The following is a 21889-nucleotide window of genomic DNA, read 5'->3' on the forward strand; positions in this document are numbered from 1 at the left end:
GTATGTAAAAAAAAAAAAAAAAAAAAAAAACTATGGAAATAAATGGGCCCATCAACTGTTTACTACAGAAGCCCTGAAACACAACATAAAAAATAAATTACGATAATAATTCGTAGCATTTCGAGAATAAAGTCGAAACATTAGGAGAATAAGTCGTAATATTTTGAGAATAACAAATTAGAAGAATTCAGTCTTCCATATAATTTCTTTTCTTCTTTTTTTTAGTAAAGAAATGCGCTCGTGAAGTCGAACTGCCTCGGACAAGGATTTAAACATAACAGTAGCTTTTTACTTTATCTGGGTTTTCAACAAAAGGAAATTCTACGGTGAAGAGGGAGACAGTAGGCTACAGTTACTGTTATTGTTCTCGACCCAGATGGAGTGCCTATAGACGAGCACGAAGACACTGCCAGAGGAGTTACCACAATCCTGGTCCAAACTTTATGTGGCACGTTGACTCGTAGGCTTGCCTACATGTCTTCGTATTCGTCTATAGGCAATGCCATCTGGGTGGAGAAAACGTACTCGGTTACTAATGTAACCTCGGTTCTCTCTAGAAGAGGGAACGAGTATTGCGTAAGGTTAGCTTACGCATCGGGAAAGTCTTCTTTCTTCGAGATCTGAAGCCAAAAAATTATCCTTAATTTTGTATACATTGTCAACGCAGTGCAGCAGCCGACAGACCTAGGCAGGCTGTATAAGCGTGCTCATTGGCTGCTCGGCGGCAACTGCTTAAGCCTATCGGTGAGCGCTCTGAACGCGGCAACCAATGAGGGCGCTTCGCGCCCTCCACACCCTTCTAACCGTCAGAATGGGTGTGGCCAGCGTGTATATATTCAGCGCTCATAGGCTAAAATTCTGGTTTTCGCAGTCTGAAGCGCAAAAGCTCGTGGCGCGACACGGCAGGTTACGCAATACTCGTTCCCTCTTCTAGAGAGAACCGAGGTTACATTAGTAACCGAGTACGTTCTCTTACGAGAGGTCTCTCGTATTGCGTAAGGTTAGCTTACGCATCGGGAACCCTTTGTCAACGCCGTGTGCGCCGAGCATCCAGCCCATGAATCCCAGGGAAACCGGGGAAAACACTCTGCTGGGAAATGTGGCCGGTCGGAGAGACGGGCCAGCGCAGTACAGGCACTTCATGCAGTATATGAAATAGAGCGGCGCGGCCGGTCTATAAACATATAACAGTACAAACAGTAGGGCCGGCAGAGCGAGCCCATACAGTACATAAGCACTCATAAGGGTAGGAGAAAAACGACATAGTCGGTCTCACATGAAGAGAAAAATTCCCGCGCGACAGAGAATAATACGGGCGGCCAGCAGCGCGGGCCAGCACCGACAACAGCGCGTAACGGGAAATAGGAAACAGAGCGGATCGGCCGGTCTGAGTCAAACACTTCACCCTGAGTATAGTACCAGAATAGCGCCAGCATATGAATCGCAGTCTGCACAAAAGAAATGGGCAGAGCATACACGTCACTTATACTGACAGTATTTTTGCCTGTAGGGCAGGAACTTCCAGGTTATAAAACCTCACGAATGTTGACGGGGAGGCCCAGCCCGCCGCCATACAAATATCGTGAATAGAAATTCCGCTGGACCAGGCCCACGACGAGGCCATGCCTCTAGTGGAGTGGGCTCTGATGCCCAGAGGGCACTGCAGGTGTCTGGAGGCATAAGCTGCTGCTATCGCGTCCACTATCCACCTGGACAAGCTCTGCTTCGAGGCGGCGAGACCCTTGGTGCGTCCGCCGAAGGAAACAAAGAGCTGCTCTGAACGCCTGAAAGCGGCGGAGCGCGTGATGTAAACTCTCAGCGCCCGGACAGGGCATAGGAGGTTATCACTGTCCCCACTATCGGATGCTGGCAGAGCCGAGAGGGAAATAGCTTGTGCCCTAAACGGGGTTCCAATCGCTTTGGGGATGTAACCGTGTCTCGGTCTGAGAATGACTTTCGAGTCATTCGGCCAGAACTCAAGACATGCAGGGCTAACAGATAGCGCGTGCAAATCACCCACTCGTTTGACTGAAGACAGAGCTATCCGAAAAACGGTTTTAAGCGACAGATATTTTAGATCCGCGGATTCAAGCGGTTCAAAGGGAAAAGCCTTTAGGGCCGCTAGGACCAAGGACAGATCCCACAAGGGAACCGAGGGGGGCCGCGGGGGGTTCATCCGTCTAGCTCCTCTGAGGAAGCGGATAATGAGCTCATTCCTTCCCATTGCCCGGCCGCGCGTCGTCTCAGCGAACGCTGCAATAGCGGCCACATACACTTTGAGCGTGGAAGGGGATCTGCCCTTTTCCAACAGCTCTTGCAAGAAGGAGAGCACCCGCGGGACCCCGCATGCGCGCGGATCCAAGTTTTTAGTAGCGCACCATTTAGAAAACACCGACCATTTAGACGTGTAGAGCCGTCTCGTAGAGGGGGCTCTCGACTGTGTGATCGTGTTCACGACCCCTTCTGACAGGTCAACGGGTATCCGTTGATCACCCATGCATGCAGCGACCAGCGCTCTGGATGGGGATGCCAGATCGACCCACCGGCTTGGGAGAGGAGATCCTGTCTCACCGGGATCGGCCATGGGGGTGAGTGCGACAGCCTCACTAGCTCTGGGTACCAGGTTTGGTTTTCCCATCGCGGGGCTATAAGCAGCACTGAGTGGTGCGTTTCTCTGATCCTCGAAATGACCTGTGGCAACAGGGAGATCGGAGGAAAAGCGTACAGCGGGAGGCTGGGCCATGTCTGGGACAGCGCGTCCTCGCTCTTCGAATAAAACTTCGGGCATTGGGCATTGTCTTTCGACGCAAAGAGGTCGATTTCCGCTCTGCCGAATAGGCGCCAGAGAAACTGGACTGTCTGGGGGTGCAGAGACCATTCTCCCGGGGGAATGTTGTCCCTGGACAGTCTGTCTGGACCGACATTCAGGTGGCCCGGCACGTGCGTGGCTCTGAGCGAGCGCAGCGAACGGTAAGCCCACACGAGAAGGCGTTCTGTCAGCCTGCACAGATTCCTGGATCTGACACCGCCCTGTCGGTTCACATAGGATACCACGGCCGAGTTGTCCGAGCGGACTAGCACATGGTGATCCCGTATGAATGGGAGGAAGCGCCTGAGCGCGTTCTCGACCGCCATCATCTCCAAACAGTTTATGTGGAGGCATTTTTCCCGGTCTGACCATAGGCCAAAAGCCGGTTTGCCCTCGAACAGAGCGCCCCAGCCTGAGGTGGAAGCGTCCGTCGAGATAACTTTGCGGTGTGAGATAGCTCCCATTGTCACTCCCCGCTGGTACCAGTCGGCCGCTAACCAGGGCTTCAGAGCTGAAACGCAGCTCTGAGTCACTCTGATGCGAATACCGCCGGAAGCCCATGCTCTGTGAGGCACTCGGGCATTCAGCCAGCGTTGTAGCGGGCGCATTCGTAAAAGACCCAGCCGAAGCGCTGCTGCGGCTGAGGCCATACAACCCAGTAACCTCTGAAATGTTTTGAGAGGTACGGTGCTGCCCGGCCGGAGGGACGCGGCCAGGCGTCGAATGCAGCGCGCGCGCTGTGTCGACAGGCGGGCCGTCATCGCTACAGTTTCCAGATCCAAACCCAGAAAAGAGGTTGATTGACTGGGCACGAGCGAGCTCTTGGTCCAGTTGACCGTAAGCCCCAGGCTGTCCAAATGGCTTAAAAGCACTGTTCTGTGGGCGATGAGTTCGGCCTCTGACTGTGCTAGGATCAGCCAATCGTCCAAGTAGTTCAAAATTCGCATTCCCCGACCCCTCAGGGGAGCGAGAGCCGTGTCCATGCACTTCGTGAATGTGCGAGGTGCCAAAGACAGGCCGAACGGCAGGACGGTGTACTGATATACCTGACCGTCGAAGGCGAATCTCAAGAATGGCCTGTGACGGGGTATTATCTGGATCTGAAAGTACGCGTCTTTTAGATCGAGAGATATAAACCAGTCCCTCGGGCGAATTTGCGCGAGGATTTGTCTGGTTGTGAGCAATTTGAACGGTCTTTTCATAAGAGCCTTGTTCAAACGTCTCAGATCCAGAATCGGTCTGAGAGCTCCGTCCTTCTTGGGAACGAGGAAATAACGGCTGTAAAAGCCCGACTCGCTCATGGAAGGGGAAACCGGTTCTATTGCCCTTTTGCACAGCAGTGTGGCTATTTCTGCTCGAAGTAGATGTGCTACTTCCCCATTCACTCTGGTCTCGATACGCGCTTGAAAGCGCGGAGGGCGGCGAGCGAACTGCAGAGTATAGCCTCGTTTTACTGTGCTCAGCACCCATTCTGACGCGCCTGGAATAGCTTCCCACGCTCTCGCGTGTGCAGCCAGGGGCAGAATGGCCTCCGGGCTCTGATCGGCGCTGATCGCGGGCTCGAGAGCTCGAGACGGAGGGGCGGGCGTGACGCGCGCGCTCTTGGTGCTTAGATACGGCGGGTCGCACACAGCGGTGACTGGCCGTTTTACACACAGCGTCCCGGTGGCTTTCGACGGGGAACATACAGTGTGAAGCACGACGCTCGAAGGCGGCGTCGGGGGCGAAGTAAGAGAGCGGATGTGTGAGCGCGTGGAAGCGGGCACAGCATCCGTGTTTATAACCTGACCGGTTGTGAGGGGTTGTGTAACAGAGCGGGTAGTGAGTAGGTGTGGGCACAGCGGGGTGGACACGTGACCTACTTTTATCACTCGAGCGGCTTGTGCCAGCTTTATGCGAGTGGGCTCTGTGAGAGACACGGGGTTTACAGTGCTTGTGTGCAGAGGTGAACACAGATAAGTGGGCACATTTTCTGCATTTGAAACACTTACAGCGCGAGGCGCGCGACCAGTCATAATACTCTCTTTGAGATTTCTCTGAGTCGCCGTAAAAACGGCGGTTGTGTGCAGGCGAGAGGGTGAGTTCACCGGCTCGTTGGCTGCGAAATGAGTGTCTGCAGTAACCGTAGCAACGGGGACTGACAGAACGTGAAGCTTTGACGACGGTCCGGCCGTGGCGGGACCCAGTCGTCGCTTTTCTCCTCGGGCTAGGAGGATTTTGGAGGCTCAGGCTTCACCGGGGAGGCGGCGGTCTGACGCGGCTGGTCGAGCGAGAGCGAGGGCGGCCGCCCTGTCGTCGCTGCGAGGACGGAGGTCGAGCTGGGCGCTGGGCAGAGCTATGTGCAGGCTGGTCCGAAGGACGGCGTGCAGCAGGTCTGGAGCGTCGAGGCAGAAACAAATTCATTGCCTGTGTGGTTTTTTGAACCTCCGAAAAGCGGTCGACGATCCCGCTAACCGCTGGGCCGAACAGGCCGGTGGGGGAGAGGGGGGCGTTGAGAAACACCGCGCGCTCAGACTCCCTCATGTCCGCGAGCGTGAGCCAGAGATGCCTCTCTGTAACTGACAGAGAGGCCATGCACCTTCCAATGGCCTGGGCAGCGGATTTCGTGGCGCGAAGGGAAAGGTCCGTCGCGCTCCTCAAATCCGTGATGGAAGCAGGCTCCGAGCGCTTCTCGTCCAGATCACGGAGGAGGTTAGCCTGGAGAATCTGCAGTACTGCCATAGAGTGGAGTGCTGATGCGGCCTGCCCCGCGGCGGCGAAAGCGCGGCCGACGAGGGCTGAAGTGGTCCTGCATGCTTTGGACGGGAGGGCAGCCTTTGAGCGCCAACGAGAGGGCGGGCAAAGGTGCGCTGCGACCGCCTCCTCCACAGGGGGGATGGAATTATACCCCTTCTCAGCGGCGCCGTCAACCTGTGAGAGCGTCGATGAGGCGTGTGAAGACACTCTCGCGGAGAATGGAGCATTCCACGATTTAGAGAGCTCGCTGTGAAGCTCAGGCAGGAAGGGTGCTTTTCTGGACGCCGGCTGTCGGCGGCGTTGGTGAAGGAAGCAGCCGTCGAGTCTGTTCGGGGCTGGCTCTTCCGGGGAAGACCAGTCAAGGCCCAGCTGTTCGACAGCACGCGTGAGGAGGCGTAAGAGTTCCGCGTCCTCGCCCGCTCGAGATCGGCCTGAATCCTGGACTGAAGAGGAGGCGGTAGACCATTCCTCGCTGTCAGAGGCCAGGAGAGAACAGGTATCCGCGGCGCGTTCACCAAGCTCATCCGCCTCATCCCCTGAAGCGGTGGCGGCCGGCGGCTGCGCGGCCGTGAGGGGGGGCGGGGAAGGCGAAGGAGAAGCTCGAGGGAAAGGATCCGGAGAGCTTCTGTACGCCTGGTTGGTCTCCGGTGGTCGCTGTGAGCGGCGCTTTTTCTTGCGCGGCCCAGCAGGGACGGGCGGGGAGACATGTAGGTCGAAAACTCCAAGCCGAGCCCGCAGGGTCGACATTGGAAGTTCCTCGCACTCGGGGCAGCCGCCCGTGGAGAGTGCGGTGGCGGCGTGATCGCGGCCCAGGCAGAGAGCGCAGATGAGATGGCGGTCTCCGTCACTGAGCGGGGCGTGGCACGAGCCGCATGGAAAACGGGGCATTTTTAGAAAAACGCCCCGCGCTCTTTTAGAAGGAGAGGGTGTGTTGCAGTAGGCAAACACACAGCAGAGAAAAAGGATATGACGCCGGATAGCGTAGCAGGCACGGAAGGCTGAAGGCGGCGAAGGCGGCGAAGGCGGCCGGCTTCTTCAGGCGCTGTCCTAGGCTTGCTGGTCGCTGGTTTCAACGGCGGCGGCTTCTCCAGATCCAGCGATGCGAAGTGCTTCGCTGAAGACAAGAAAATCAGAATTTTAGCCTGTGAGCGCTGAATTTATACACGCTGGCCACACCCATTCTGACGGTTAGAAGGTTGCCGCGTTCATTGGTTGCCGCGTTCAGAGCGCTCACCGATAGGCTTAAGCAGTTGCCGCCGAGCAGCCAATGAGCACGCTTATACAGCCTGCCTAGGTCTGTCGGCTGCTGCACTGCGTTGACAATGTATACAAAATTAAGGATAATTTTTTGGCTTCAGATCTCGAAGAAAGAAGACTTTCCCGATGCGTAAGCTAACCTTACGCAATACGAGAGACCTCTCGTAAGAGAACTTAACAGTAACTGTATACTGTCTCCCTATTAAAGTCGAAATATTTCGAGATTAAAGTCTCAAAAAAAAAAAAAAAAAAAAAAATTACATTGCAGTTCAGGGCTTCCGTAGCCTATTTTACCTGCCCATATTTTTCAAAATAGCGTCTTTTGTGTTCAGCAGAAGAAAGAAATTCATACAGGTTTGGTACAACTTGAGGGTGAGAGAATGATGACAGAAGTTTCATATTTGGGTGAACTATCCCTTTAAATAGTCTCTTTCTCACACAATACTGTGTTCCTTCAGAAGAATAGCGCAAAGGTTGTGTAAACACTCGAAACGGAGCCACAGTCCTAACTCTCTGCAATGCAGAGTGAACACACTTTAAAACATCAAAACCAATTTTTTTTTGTGTTCCACTGATAAAATATAGTTTTGGAAATACAGGGGGTGAGAAAGTGACTGACTTTCAGTACTTTTAAATTTGCCCAAAATGCAGTCTATGTGTGTCCAAAAGGGGGCAGACCGGTTTACACCTGTGTTTACCTGGAAAAAAATTTCTGTCAACACATTTGGTGCCATTGGTGTAAATATGAATCACAGTCGTCAGTGGAAGACAATTAACTTATGACCTCAGCAAAGGCATGTCCTACACCCACAGTTCCTGAACTTACTGTAACATCCCAGCTCAGCTTTAGCCTACTTTTCTTCAGTTTCGCTTTACACAGACAGTCCTCGCAATTGAAATACGAGACACGCTTTAACACTTGGAGTTTACCTGTATTATTATTATCATTATCAGCATCCACATTGAGAAGAAACATGGAAGCAGCTTATTTATTCTTTATAAAAAAAATGTAACATTTGTGAACACGGCATTGTTTCTAGCCACAACATAGCCCCGGGGGAAACGCAATTCTTACTCATTGCCTAAGTCAGTTCCGGGTGTTTCGCAGGTTGTCTGTTTTAATAGTGTCTATGGAAGTATGAGCGACGAGCTGGAGTTAAAGACTTTTAAAGCTGCCTGTGACAACAATAACGACCCCGGTGATCAAGGAATTGAGGTAAATTGGCAAAAATGTTTATTTTATTCATTCTAATCTAGTCTTATGTTCATTGACTAGTTTAGTTTCTCACGGTGTCTGGGCAAGCACGTTCAAGTTTAGAGAGCCCTTGTTTTAACCTGAGGGACATGTATGGTCGCTAGTTGATCGAAGGATCTATGGAAAAACGCTTTGATTTTACTTATTAATTCCGTACAAAAAGTACTGTATAGTTGTAGGCTACCTTAGTACTTAAATGCATACCATGACCTGAATTATTAGGCTACATTCATATTATGTAGCCTAATTTCTGTACATTATTGTATTCCAGCTTCATAGAATACCATGTATGTACCCAGCTGAGAAGTTTTCTGGTCTAAACTGGTCTCCCAGCCTGGCCAAGATGGTCTTCAGCTAGTTTAATGATTCTCCTAAAAACTTATAACCAGACAACAGACCAGGCTTGGAGACCAGCTAAGATAAGCAAACCATCTCAGGTTTGTTTGCAGGATTACAAGGCTACATATGGCCATTAATGAATTATCATATTATGTGGATAAGTGACCTGACACATTTTTTTTCTTATCTATTATTTCATTATTATTCTATAAAACACACTACACTAGAAATTCAATTCATACATGAAATGACTTGAATACAGGAAATTGTTACAAAAAAAACAAACAAAAAAACAAAAAAACAATTACCTTGAAAAACAAACACACTCACACTTCTGGGTCAAAAATAAAAATGGGCAAAATGGCTAAATGCTTTTAATGGTCTTAACCACAAACATTGTAAAGGAAATTAGCAAAAATTAAGCAAATGCACTGCTTAAAAATGCATTGTTGTCTCAGAAAAACATCAAAAACAGAGTTAAATGGTGATGTTCCTTAGTGGTGTCTTCGAAAATCTGTCGAGAAATATAATAATAATGCATCTCTACCACAGTTAAGCATGGGGGAAGAGGTGTCATTGTGTGGGGAGCCTTTTAGCTGCTGGTATTGGTGAGATGATTAACTGTGAAAAGCCGCACCCCTGGTTTCACAGACAAGGCTTAAGACTAGTCCCTGTTTTAAAGGGATGGTTCACCCAAAAATGAAAATTACCGCATGATTTACTCACCCTCAAGTCTTGTGAAATAGAGGTGACTTGTATATATTTACAAAATAAACAGAAATGCAAGGGTGAAAAATGTGTTTCTCAAAACATTGAGTTTCTAAATTAAAATTTGGTATTTTTACACTAGCCTAAACAAAGGGGTTAAATAAATTATTTCTCCCTCAAAACAATGAGATTTGATTTCTAAGTGAACAAATCCTGCATAAGTGTTTTCACACATGATCATTGGGTGGAGGTAATTGGGAAATGATCGTGCCATCTATATGGCAGTGTTTCCCAAATGAAACACAAGAGCTGTTAGTTGAGTAATGTGTCTAATGTAGAGAACGGTGTTTAGCTTTTTTCAAAAGGTTTTTTTACAACTGCAAACTGTGTGTAAAGCAGATAATTTGCTTTTTGCAGACTTGGTCTGAAGATTAAGTATACGAGTTAATGCATGGTTTCACTGAGTGGGCCTCAAAGTGCCACTTTTAGTGTCTAAGCAATTTCAAAAAGCTATAGTTTTGGAGTACAGGAGAATATTGCAGAATGATCAGATGATATTCTGATATTCCCAAATTGGAAAGACAACCAAGAAGTGGCTTGCGAATATATATATATATACACACATTTCTAAGAATGTGGCACATTTTAAAACTAGTTTTTTCCCTTCTTTTTAAAAGATTTACCCTTTTCTTCATGATGGACTCTCTTTTATGACATTGACCCAGTTGCCATGTTTGGCACTGTTTTTTTTTAGTGGCCGTTATCTAAAGATATATTTTTAAAAAACACTGCAACTATACATACCAATATTTGTTTCTCAATATGTGTGTATATTGTGTAAATTGTGCAAGTGTTCACAGGTAATTCCAGGAAATGGATCTTGCACATACCAGGTCGAACCGGGGACAGATGAAGTTTCTAGTCTTCTATCAACACCACAGGTAAATGCCTTTTACTCATAACTTTTGATTGGCTGAAGAAATAAATTATTTATATTTGCCAGACGCTTTTATTTAAAGTGATTTACATTGCATTTAAGGCAGTGCGCACGTGCTACGAAAAGATTGGTCTGTGCGATGAATAAATGTCCCACTGTAGCACGCGTGCGATACAGTTTTGTAAACTCCGTTACTTGTGTTTGTTTTCAGACACGATTACAGTCGTTTTAAATTTGTGCTTCTGCGATATCACGATTTTTGATCGTGGATGATTTAATGTCTCCACGATCTGCTTTTGAAGAAATATGTGTCGCGATACAGCGCACATTCTATCAGCCGCAGTTCTGGCGCCTCAGTCGCAATACTGTAAAACTCGATGTAGGCCTACATTTAGGCTACATCACATGTTAATGCAGCCAGCGGTAGAGTTACACTCACAGGACACTGCACTTATTCGCAATCACAAAAGTTCATTATTTGCTCGTGCTTTAAAACTTTGCCGGGTAAACATTTCATTGGCGTTGTGTTCTGACATGATGCACTTTTTCTGAGCGCGTACGCCCGAAGCGCGCGCAGTCGTGCACGCACTGTCAAACAGCGCCAAACTGGACATTATCTTTCGCGTCTGATTGTGCTAATACTGCCAAATACACACGAGGTTTACATAAACACAAACACATTTGGTTATGTCTAGTCAAGTGAACGAAAACAGTTGAGAGAAAATTTGTATATAGGATAGCGGTTTCTAGATGCGTGCAGGTAAACATGCTGTCGCTTAAAGGGATTGTTCACCTCAAAATAATTTGTCATGATTTACTCACTCTAATGTTGTTCCAAGCCTGTATTAATTTCTTTCTTGTGCTTAACTCAAAAGAAGATATTTTGAAGAATGTGGGTATTAACAGTTGCTGGTCCCCAATGACTTCCATAGTACAAAGAAAAAAGAAAAAAAACCTTTTAGAAGTCTTTGAGGACCAGTCCAGCAACTGTTTGGTTACCTGCATTCTTCAAAAACGTTTATGTTCAACATAAACATCAGGTTTAAAACAACTTGAGAGTAAGTAAATGATGACAGAATTTTTCATTTTTAGGTGAACTATCCCTTTAATGTTAATACAACAACAAAAGAGAAAATCACTCACTGCTCTTGGCTGAAGAACTTTAATGCAGTAGCTTTAATGAGAATCAATGTATAATTTATACAAGTGTAGCGTATGTGTATGTAGCTGAAAAAATAAAATTAAGCACTGTTTATTTCATTTGTATATCGTCACCTTCCTAAAATAATTGCCTAAGTCATTTTTTTTGACAAAAATAATTTTTTTTGCATAAGTCATCTTCTCATGATTACCTCTGGTAAAATCGCCCACATCCTCAGTTGAACAGATCATTTCTACCCCTGTAGTATAATGGCCTATGTCAAGAGTGTGACTTAGGCTGTTTTATTTTGCCTAAGTCAAAAGTCAATGAGACGTAGGCAATTTTACAAGCTTTTCAAGATGGCAGTTGCTTCAAGAAGAACGAAAATCTACTTGGCCTCTGAAGTTAGTTTCAGTTTTTTGTGTTTTCTGAGAAACCTGAAAAAATTACTTGGGCAATTATTTTAGGAATATATTCAATTCGACAATATTATGTTGTGTATCTTTGTTCTTATTTTTAATAACAAAGATAAAATATAATGACATAAAGATAAAAGATTTTTATCTTCACCCACTTTGGCCTAAATGTCTGCCATTCTTTTTTATTATATATTTTGTAACCTTGTAAGGCTTTGTTTTTAAAATAGGAAAATTAGTTTTGCTGTCTTGCTCAGTCACTTGCAAATTAGTAAAACCACCATGAAAAATAATCGTGATAAAATCATGAATTGTGATTTTCCTGAAAACAATCGTGATATGATATCACCCCCCCCCCCCCCCCCCCCTACTTGTGCTGCAACTGTTTGGCCTGTGCTACAAAACTTTCATCCTCTGTAGCATCAGTGCTATGTGCAAAAAAAGTTACCGTCAGCCCTGTGGTATGCATTTTTATCAGTTCATGCATTCCCTGGCAGTTGAATCCATGATCTTCCTGTTGCTTTGAGCTACAGGAAAGGCTTTAAAATAAATGAATCCGATGGTTTTCGATGATCGTTGACATGCATAACCATTTGCAATGTACCGTATGCCAAAATGTGTTTGCTTTGGCACAAAACCATCATAGTTTCTTTCATTCAACTACATAAGCTGGTCCTTCCACTTTGTCTTGCGCTGAAACTTGATATGCAATGACTCAAATAAAAAATATGTCTGGTTGACAAATACAAGAAAGTGTGCCTCTAATCTCTAATCCTATTTTCACTCATGTTATTCAAGAAAGCTTCACTTGATGTGTGCACCCTCAAACTGATCCTTTAGTTTACTTTGACCTGACTGGATTTGTGTTTTCAGGCCGCTGAGAACAATAGGACACAGCATGAAGTGGATGGAGTTGATGTCAATACTGACTCAAAAAAAAGGGTAAATCTGAAAACAAGAAGCCATTATTTAGGTGTATATACATGGGGAAATAATGTGTATGCTAAAATGTGGTGCATGTTTATTCCTCCTGAGTATATTAGTCCAGTTATGTGCACTATTTGTTTTATAAGAGGATGTGTTGTCAGGATCACTGGACCTGAAAACTATTTGCAAAAGCAAATATGTGCACTGTAAATTAAACCGCTCTCAGTATCCGGCCTTGCCTTTGAACAACACTGAGATACAGTAAGAAAACCTTGTGATTGCAGTTGCGAAGGGAGTTGCAGAGCCTGAAGACAGAACTGAATGAGGTGGTGGTGTGTAAACTCAAACTATGGATGGTGATACTTCTCGTCTTCTTAGTCATCGCTCTGGTTATTGGGATCTCATTAATTGTGTGTGCAGGTATAAACTCTCCATTGATTTTCATTTTCTACTGAGTGTTATTGATAATGTCACTACTGCAGTTTGTTATTCAGTAGTGGCCAAAAGTGATGTTCAGAGGGGATGTTTGTTTTTAATGACACTACAAGTTTGATTAAACCATCAAAATATGAGTAAAATATTTTATGTTTTAAATATTTTAAATATTTCATTGGTTCTCTCTTGTTTTTGCATGTGTTCATTATTTCTTTGTATTACGGCCTGGTTAAAAGTTATGTCTGCACAATTTGGTATGTTTTATTGTGTTATCACAAATAGCACAAGAACACGTATGAAACTTTCATTTTAATATTTAAATAAAGAGGGAAGATGTCATTTTTTCTAGGTCGTGGGAATTGCGTGATGCATTATCCTTCAGCAATGAGCAGCTTTTAGCCACGTATACAGTAGTAAAACAATATTAATTCCTCTAAAAATAAGAAATTGAGAAAAAATTCTCAAGAAAAAAGTAATTTTCCTTGAATACATGTGTACACTTCTTATGGTGTGTTCACGTCATAATTCCAACTTGTAATAAGTGTTCATGTACTACTCATGTAACTTGTAATTACAACTTGTAAACTGAGAATTTTCAGAAAGCTCAGGCTCTAAAAGCTGATAAATGCTGCCTTCGGATGTGCCATTTCAAGGCAGGAAGGCATCAAGGCACGTCCGAATCCACTGTTAGCTTCACTTCCTGTCTCCTGAGATACCTTCATCTGATCAAGTTTTGAAGACCGTATAGATGTATCCTTCACTGCCTTGGATATCCCACAATCCTGTGCTTTCCATTCTGTGACAGTTGAGCTAAAAAATAAAGATGACGTCTGAAAGTTGTGATTGGTGGACAGTTTGTGTGTAAATGTACGTTTTTGACCAATGTATTGATCCAATGTCCACTTTTGATGTCATTTCTAGCAAGAAATGATTGTAGTAATTAAATATTCGCCTAGTTTTCACCTAAGCTTGCCCTATTTTGATGTAGATCATTAAACCGTTATTCTGCCTCAGAAGTCTGTCTGAAATCAATTTCGTGACGTTCCTTCGTACACAAACGCTGCCTGCAAAGACCGCAGTTAAGTCAGCTAGGCAACAAGTCAGCTGTCTAAGCTTTGGGTCGCAGCCACAGTCATAAGGACTGCAAGAGTCAAGTCTTCCCGTTTTTTTCTGCATGTTATTTACGTCACATGACCACATGGTACACCAGATCATACATCTGAACCAAAAACCATTATGCCATTGACCTTTACAGCCTTTACGCCATGCAGGTCATGAGAGATTTTGAGTTCTTCCACTTCTAGTTCATGTACATAGAGCGTATTTGCTCACTGTAGCCTCAGCTTCCTGTTCTTGGCTGATGCCAGTCGGATCTGGCTCGAACATATGGCTTTAAATTGATGTTTAAAGTAGTGAGATCAGAGAAGCCTTTCTCTATGAATTGATGGAATGATGGAACCATGACATAAATAATCATAACTGTTCATACTTTACTCATTTAATCATATTTTAAAGGGTTAGTTCACCCAAAAATGAAAATTCTGTCAGTAATTACTCACCCTCATGTTGTTCCAACCGCGTAAGACCTTCGTTCATCTTCGGAACACAAATTAATATATTTTTGATGAAATCTGAGCCATGTCTCACTCCTCCGTAGGCTGCTATGTGACCGAAACTTGCTGGCCCAGAAAAGTTATTAAAGAGATTGTTAATATAGTCCAAGTGACTCCAGTGGCTTAATCTTAAGTAGCCTATATCAAGCGACGAGAATACTTTTTGTGCGCAAAAACAAACAAAAATAACGACTTTATTCCACTATTCATTTCCTTCTCTCTGGACCTCTAGTTGGTTCGCGTAGTGTTTTTGCGCAGCGCGTCTGTGTTACACGTCACCACGTAGGCTCACTATTGGCCGACGTCGGTCATGTGTGTGATGCGTGATGACGTGAAACACAGACGCGCAGCGCAAAAACACTACGAGGCCCAGAGAGAAGGAAATGAAAAGTGGAATAAAGTCGTTATTTTTGTTTGTTTTTGCGCACAAAAAGTATTCTCGTCGCTTTATAAACTTAAGATTGAGCCACTGGAGTTACTTGGACTATATTAACGATCTTTTTAATAACTTTTCTGGGCCAGCAAGTTTCGGTCACATAGCAGCCTACGGAGGAGTGAGACATGGCTCAGATTTCATCAAAAATATCTTAATTTGTGTTGCGAAGATGAACGAAGGTCTTACGCGGTTGGAACAACATGAGGGTGAGTAATTACTGACAGAATTTTCATTTTTGGGTGAACTAACCCTTTAACAGCATAAACTTCATGTCTTGAGGTGTTATTTGTCAACCATGTGATTAGTCAATTTTAAGTAATTCCTGTATAACAATCTAATTCTGAGTGTTGTTTTGTAACCCTCTGTGTTTTTAAAGTTATTGATGACAGCGGGGATGAAAATTATGATAAATCATCATTCGTGGTGAAGCGCTTCTTCAGAGGGCATTTTACTGTGGACAACAGCAGTTTCACTTCAGACCAAGAGATCCTGCAGCTGGAACAGCAGGTAATGATGATATGACCATTACTTGACATTATGCCTCTGAAGTATGTTTGAGAAACCCATTCACACTCTTTATGTTATGTCAGACATATCAAACAGACGTGTATGATTATTGAAATCGATTCATGGATTTAAAGATATGTTAACCAGACCTTTTAGTCAAGTTTCACTTGATTTTAATCACTAATATTGAAGCTGAAACTAAATTAATGTTCCGTGTTCAAAACAATGCTATACTCTATGGAAACCATCGGATGTTATTAATCACCACAGAAAATGATTTTGACTCATCTCTCGGTTTGTGCGGGAAACAAGCATTGCAATGCACTTGCAAGTGACATCTAAAGGGCAAGACAGGACAGAAATGTGTGTTCTTTGAGCCGTGAAGTTGTCTAAATCGTCATTTTAGTGGAGGGACTACTTTTCTAGGTGGTCTCAACAAGCGGGTTACCGAGTTTGAAGGGAATAAGTAAAAAACAGCATAGTTGTACTGAACCCAGAGGATTATCTTAATAACACTTTGGGTTTTAATTATTAATACTTGCAGTCTTTTTACTCAATTGAAGCTGTGGATTGTTGATGTGAACACTATAAAAGTTAGCAGGCAGCTTGTGTTGTTAACGTGTTGTTTTGTACTTTTGGTGGATTGTATTGTATTGGGATGGATATTGTTCTGAATGTATCATTTCATGTCATAATTTGTTTTATTTAAATTTTAGGTTGCCTTTTTAAGAATGGTAACATATGACAATTATCCTATATGGCTAAATCTGGCTTATTTACAATCTGGTTTCTGTTGATTTAATGAACAAAATAAATAAATAGCTGAACTGTTTTTTCTTATTGCACAACAGACTTGCAGAAAGTCATGTGACTAAGACTATTACAACCGATATGTGCACTAAACTATTTCAAAACCCCCTAGAAACACCTTGAGTCATTATGATCAAGGACATTTGTGTTAAAGGGATAGTTTACCCAGAAATGAATATACTGTCATCCACAAATTCATTTACTCACCGTCATGTCGTTCCAAACCTGCATGACTTTTTTTCTTCTGTGGAAATGAATTTGACTCTAGAACTATGAACATAAACAATGCTTTCACAAAACGAACACCGTTACTTCTTGATAAATTCTCACTAATCCAATAAGAAGAGCTACCACTGATGTCAGGATTTTTTTTTTTTCTTTAAAAAAACAAACACTTTTTGTGTTCCACAGAAAAAAGAAAGAGAGGTTTGGGACAACTTGAGGTTGAGTATAAAACAAAGCAAATTTTTGTATGAGCTAAACATTTAAAGAGGACCTATTATGCTTTTTAAAACATTTTTTTCATCTTTGTTTTTGTTTTTTTACTTTCTTTAGTGTGTGATGTTGCTGTTTGAGCATGAAAAAGGTCTGCAAGTCCTCCAAAGGCAGTTATGCTCTATTATATCAGTAAACACTGTTTGAAACTCCCTGAAAGTAGTCTTGAGTTTTCTTCCCAGAATGAACATGACACAATATTCCTTATTTAAATTATGACATATGCAAAAAAAAAAAAAAGGGTGGGATAGTTAGTAATGTGTTGAATCTCGTGGTTATGGTAAGGGGTGTGATATTGCCAAAACACATGAATGGTTGACCAATCAAAACACACTGGTCCAGCCGACCAACTTCAGGAGGGGCTTCATAGGCTGCGTTTACACTTCACACTTGCACAGATCCAATCTTTTGACCATATCTGATTTTTTTGGCCCACATGTTTACATTCTCTTTAGACACTCATTAATTCCCGCCCAAAGTGATTGTCTGTGATTGCTTTATGCGACCTGGTAGACACTCTGGTTTTGAATGGCCATGCTATTGAAATTACTTATATAATTCATGTTGAGTGGCCACGATTATTTGCCAGCATGGGCAAGATAACAGCTGTCATGGATGTTTTGCAGAGCTAAATCTGACTGAACGGATATATACTGGAAAATAATGGTAATTTTTGTTTGTTATTTCATCTACGGCTCATTAGATCTAGAATTCTGAGGTGAAATAAAGTAGCGCTGTAAGATTAAATTTTTTTGAGAGCGAGAGAGAGACTAATAGTGAAGCTTGTTGATTTAATTACAGCGAAGTTATCACTTCATTTAATTACAGCAAAGTAAAGCTGTTTTGGTTGAAAACCAGCTCCTGAATGTTCAATTTCTTTACTTTATAAAGTTTCCACTTCCACAGCAAGCGCATACAGGCACATCTTTTTCATAATATCAAATTAAAAACCTATCTTTGTGGACAAGCTTGTCACCCACAAGTATGTATCTGATGGATGTATGTAAGTGGCTCAGATCGGATGCGGAAAAATCGGATATTGTGCGGAATTTTGTGTTTACACGTGTGCAACAAATTCCGATCCGTGTCAGATGGGAGTAAAAAAAAAAAATCAGATTTTTTTTGTCAGTGTAAATGCAGCCATAGAGACAGGAACTAGAACAGAGTGTTACTGACAGACTTGGAAGAGAAGTGTTGCAACAATGGAGAATGTTTTTTTTTTTTTTTTTTTTTTATGAGCCCAAAAACAAAATCAAGACTTTGTAAAAGGGCATGAAAAGTTCTCTTTAAAAGAAACTGAAACTTGCTTGACCTGAGCAGGGTAGTGTATGAGCCACAACTACTACTACTTCGCACTTCTACTTTCACTGTGACCGTGTGACAATTGAAGACTGTCTGTATCTCATCTCCCCTCAGATAACAGGAGTCTACAGTTCTTCTCCTGCGCTGGAACGGTACTTCTCCAATGTCACCATAAACCATCTCCAGTGAGTCAATTTCACACTCCATTGTCACATTTTACACCTCCTCTTCTATTTACTTTTTTTGTTCAGACTGTAGTGTGCCTTTTAAACCTCGTCCACACATCATTTTTGCATAGCACAGTTTTTGGTGTAGCCCAAACAAACATTTCACTTTGATATCAAGTTAAAGTTGTCAGAAATGAGCGTTGAACCCCTTGTTTCGATACAGGGACACTACAGCCCAGTTTAAGCTACAGTTCATGATGCCTTTAGATCATGAGGAGCTGGTACGCTACACTCTGAGCCTAAAGATGGTTAAAAATGTGCTTCTCCAACACTTGTATGATCAGGACACTGAAGACCCCCTCTATATCATACCAACATCACTCAGCATGGAAGGTGAATACACAAGTCATCAACACAATTAATAGAAATGGAAGTATGGAAATTGTATAGTGACAAAATGTATTTGTTGCAGTAAAGCATGCAGTATTACCAAATGAATACGGTTTTGTTTTATTAGTGGACCTAACTATAATATTCTTGTTTGCTTTTGTTTTTCAGTTGGGTAGATGAGTAGAACTTCAACTACAAGATTTTTTTTTTTTTTTTTTTTCTGAGCAAATGTGTTACCCTCATCGGAAAACAAAACATTCCACACATCACATTATTCACTTGGTTGTCTTTTGTATTCTTTTAACAGATCTGTTAATAATAATAATAATAATAATAATTACCCATCAGTAATTAACATTTAATAATCACTGCTCATATATTTTACAAATTGTATATGAAAAAGACCCCTTTTTTAACATTTCAGAACACTTAAATAATTTAAAACAATAGTTTTACACAAATAGTTTTTTTCTTTATTATTATTATTATTATTATATTTTACAATATATAGATGTAGCCTACTGTTAAAGGGTATGGGGTTTTACACTTATGTCACAGTTTAAGTCTCAAAAGATCATCCTAACACTGATTATGGAAGTTATAAACATGTTCTGTTGCCATGATGTGAACTTCCATGTTGTTCCAGGATGATTTTCTGTAATATGTGTACTATAGTTTTATTGATTTTTATTAAATGGTAGGCCATTTTTTAATCACGGTGGCCAATTCTTTGTATGTGTGAGATTTTTTTTTTTTTACGTATTTTTGTAAAATAAAAATTTGTTATGTGTTATAATGGAACAATTTTAGTCTGTCTACATTAAATAAATATACAGCGTGTGTATGTATATATATATATATATATATATATATATATATATATATAAATAATATTATTTATTTCACACTTCACACTTATTCAAAAGAACCGCACTAACAGAGCAATCGCATCAGGGTTCGTTTTAATCAAACCAAACATGCCAAGTGTGAACACACCCTATCTATCACACCCACACTAATATCTCTCGGGTCAAAGCATGGAAATTGCAAATTTAGTTTTGTGTTAACGTCAAAATTAAGGAAGTGTCTTACAAAATACTTCACAGAATTGATCCTGCTAAGCATGTTTTGGGAAGATTTAAACTCAATATTCCATATACCTGTATATTTAGTAAAAAATAAACTATTTTTGCATCTGTTTTTTCACTGTATTTACTCAAGTTTATTTAGGAAAGATTTAAAAACTTTATTAATAGAAAACTAAAGTGTATGATATAAATATATTTTAATATACTCAATGATAATTCAGAACGTAAAGAACAACATATTATACAGTTATTTTATTAGGACAGTACATAAAACAGAGATAAAATGAAGTGGGCACTGTTGCCTGTTTATAGCAGAATTTGTTTTGTAATGACACTTATTTAATGCATTAAATTGACACTGATAGTAATTAATTAGCCACCAAGCTAACAACATTGGTATCAACAAACCTAAACAATCATATCAATGCATCCATAGAGTTTCTTAATCTGCATGTTTTTTTTACCTTGTGTCCAGAAGGGGGCAGCACGGCTGCCAGTAGTCAGTTTATATTGTATGTAGTTAGGGAACAATTAGGTTAATTTAATTTGTTTTTAATTTGCAATGTCTTCTAAAATTCCTTAGGATAAACGAAATGGACTCAAAGGTGAATTGTTGGCATTCGGTAAGAGTAAAGATTTGAAATAAAAATAATTGAACTTAATTACCTTAAAAATGCATGTGGTAGATAAAAGCTCACATAATTGTCTTGGAAGAATTTAATGAAAAATACAGTATCTCACAAAAATGAGAACAGCCCTCACATTTTTGTAAATATTTTTATTTTATAATATCTTTTTATGGGATAACACTGAAGAAATGACACTTCGCTACAATGTAAAGTAGTGAGTGTACAGCTTGTATAGACCTTATGCGCCAGAGAAACGAGGGCGCCACCATCTTTAGAATATTGTCTTTTAACTTCCGTTTTTTGCGGTCGTTCTGTATATTTCTATGGCATTGCTGTCCAGGAGTAATTAGATTTTGAAGTGGATTTACTTAATATAAAGTTAACGAAAGTTATCATGAGGACTGTAATGTTTAAAGCAGATGTCTTAACAAATGTCAGTAGAAAGGGAAGATTTTAAAACGAGCCGTTCATTCATAAACACGCAAAATCGCTGTGAAAATACAGACCGGAAGTCAAAAGACAACGAGCGCAGCGCTGAAAAGGGGTGGGGCTACATAAGGTCTATAACAGTGTAAATTTGCTGTCCCCTCAAAATAACTCGACACACAGCCATTACAGGCACACTATGCAAGATTTGTACCTTAATATAACAGCTTTGAAATCATTTCGATGGTAAACAAACTCGTAGTAGGGCGAATCATCCCGATAGCAAAGCGGGCAAAACCAGCAATGCAGGTTTGAGAGGTGGCGCCCCGACAAATCTCGCGAGAATCACGACTTGCTTTACGGCAGGGTTCACCAATCTCGGTCCTGGAGGGCCGCTGTCCTGCAGAGTTTAGCTCCAACCAGCTCCAACACACCTGTTTGAAAGTTTCTAGTATGCCTAGTGAGACCTTGATTAGCTGGTTCAGGTGTGTTTAATTGGGGTTGGAGCTAAACTCTGCAGGACATCGGCCCTCCAGGACCGAGATTGGTGAACCCTGCTTTACGGCATGACGTCACATACATCAACAACATATGAAGCAGCCTCTATGGAAGACACTAGCACGCATTTCAGACGTGAATCATGGTAGAGTCGATGAAGAAAATGAAGAAAGCGCGGTCGGATGAGTGCAGAGACGGCTCTGCGTGAGTGGTATTTACGACAGTAACGTTAAATACAAGTACTCCACAGCAACTCTAGGGGTCGCTGTTTAAGAAAAACGGAAACTGCATAGTGTGCCTTTAATGTCTAAACCGCTGGCAACAAAAGTGAAACCCCTAAGTGAAAATGTCCAAATTGGGCCCAAAGTGTCAATATTTTGTGTGGCCAGCATTATTTTCCAGCAGTGCCTGAACCCTCCTGGGCATGCAGTTCACCAGAGCTGCACAGGTTGCCACTGGAGTCCTCTTCCACTCCTCCATGACGACATCACGGAGCTGCTGGATGTTTGAGACCTTGCGCTCCTCCACCTTCCGCTTGAGGACGTCCCACAGATACTCAATAGGGTTT

General features: G+C 42.6%; 1 protein-coding gene across 1 annotated transcript; it reads left to right on the forward strand.

Annotated features, from left to right (window-relative positions):
• Positions 1 to 7676: 7676 nt before the first annotated feature.
• On the forward strand, positions 7677 to 19479 carry c15h3orf52 (chromosome 15 C3orf52 homolog). The gene is made up of 8 exons (XM_079887061.1): positions 7677 to 8018; positions 9965 to 10045; positions 12472 to 12540; positions 12810 to 12945; positions 15386 to 15516; positions 18238 to 18308; positions 18514 to 18683; positions 18849 to 19479. The coding sequence occupies exons 1-8, from the start codon at positions 7941 to 7943 to the stop codon at positions 18854 to 18856; spliced, it is 744 nt and encodes a 247-aa protein (XP_079743187.1). The 5' UTR covers positions 7677 to 7940; the 3' UTR covers positions 18857 to 19479.
• Positions 19480 to 21889: the final 2410 nt, after the last annotated feature.

The sequence above is a fragment of the Squalius cephalus genome (assembly GCF_949319135.1).
Source record: "Squalius cephalus genome assembly, chromosome: 11".
Taxonomy (NCBI): domain Eukaryota; kingdom Metazoa; phylum Chordata; class Actinopteri; order Cypriniformes; family Leuciscidae; genus Squalius; species Squalius cephalus.

Coding starts and splice junctions, on each gene's coding strand:
- c15h3orf52 (XM_079887061.1), top strand. CDS start 7,941: ATGAGCGACGAGCTGGAGTTAAAGACTTTTAAAGCTGCCTGTGACAAC. Junction 8,019..9,964: donor CCGGTGATCAAGGAATTGAG/GTAAATTGGCAA, acceptor AAGTGTTCACAG/GTAATTCCAGGAAATGGATC. Junction 12,541..12,809: donor ATACTGACTCAAAAAAAAGG/GTAAATCTGAAA, acceptor TTGTGATTGCAG/TTGCGAAGGGAGTTGCAGAG.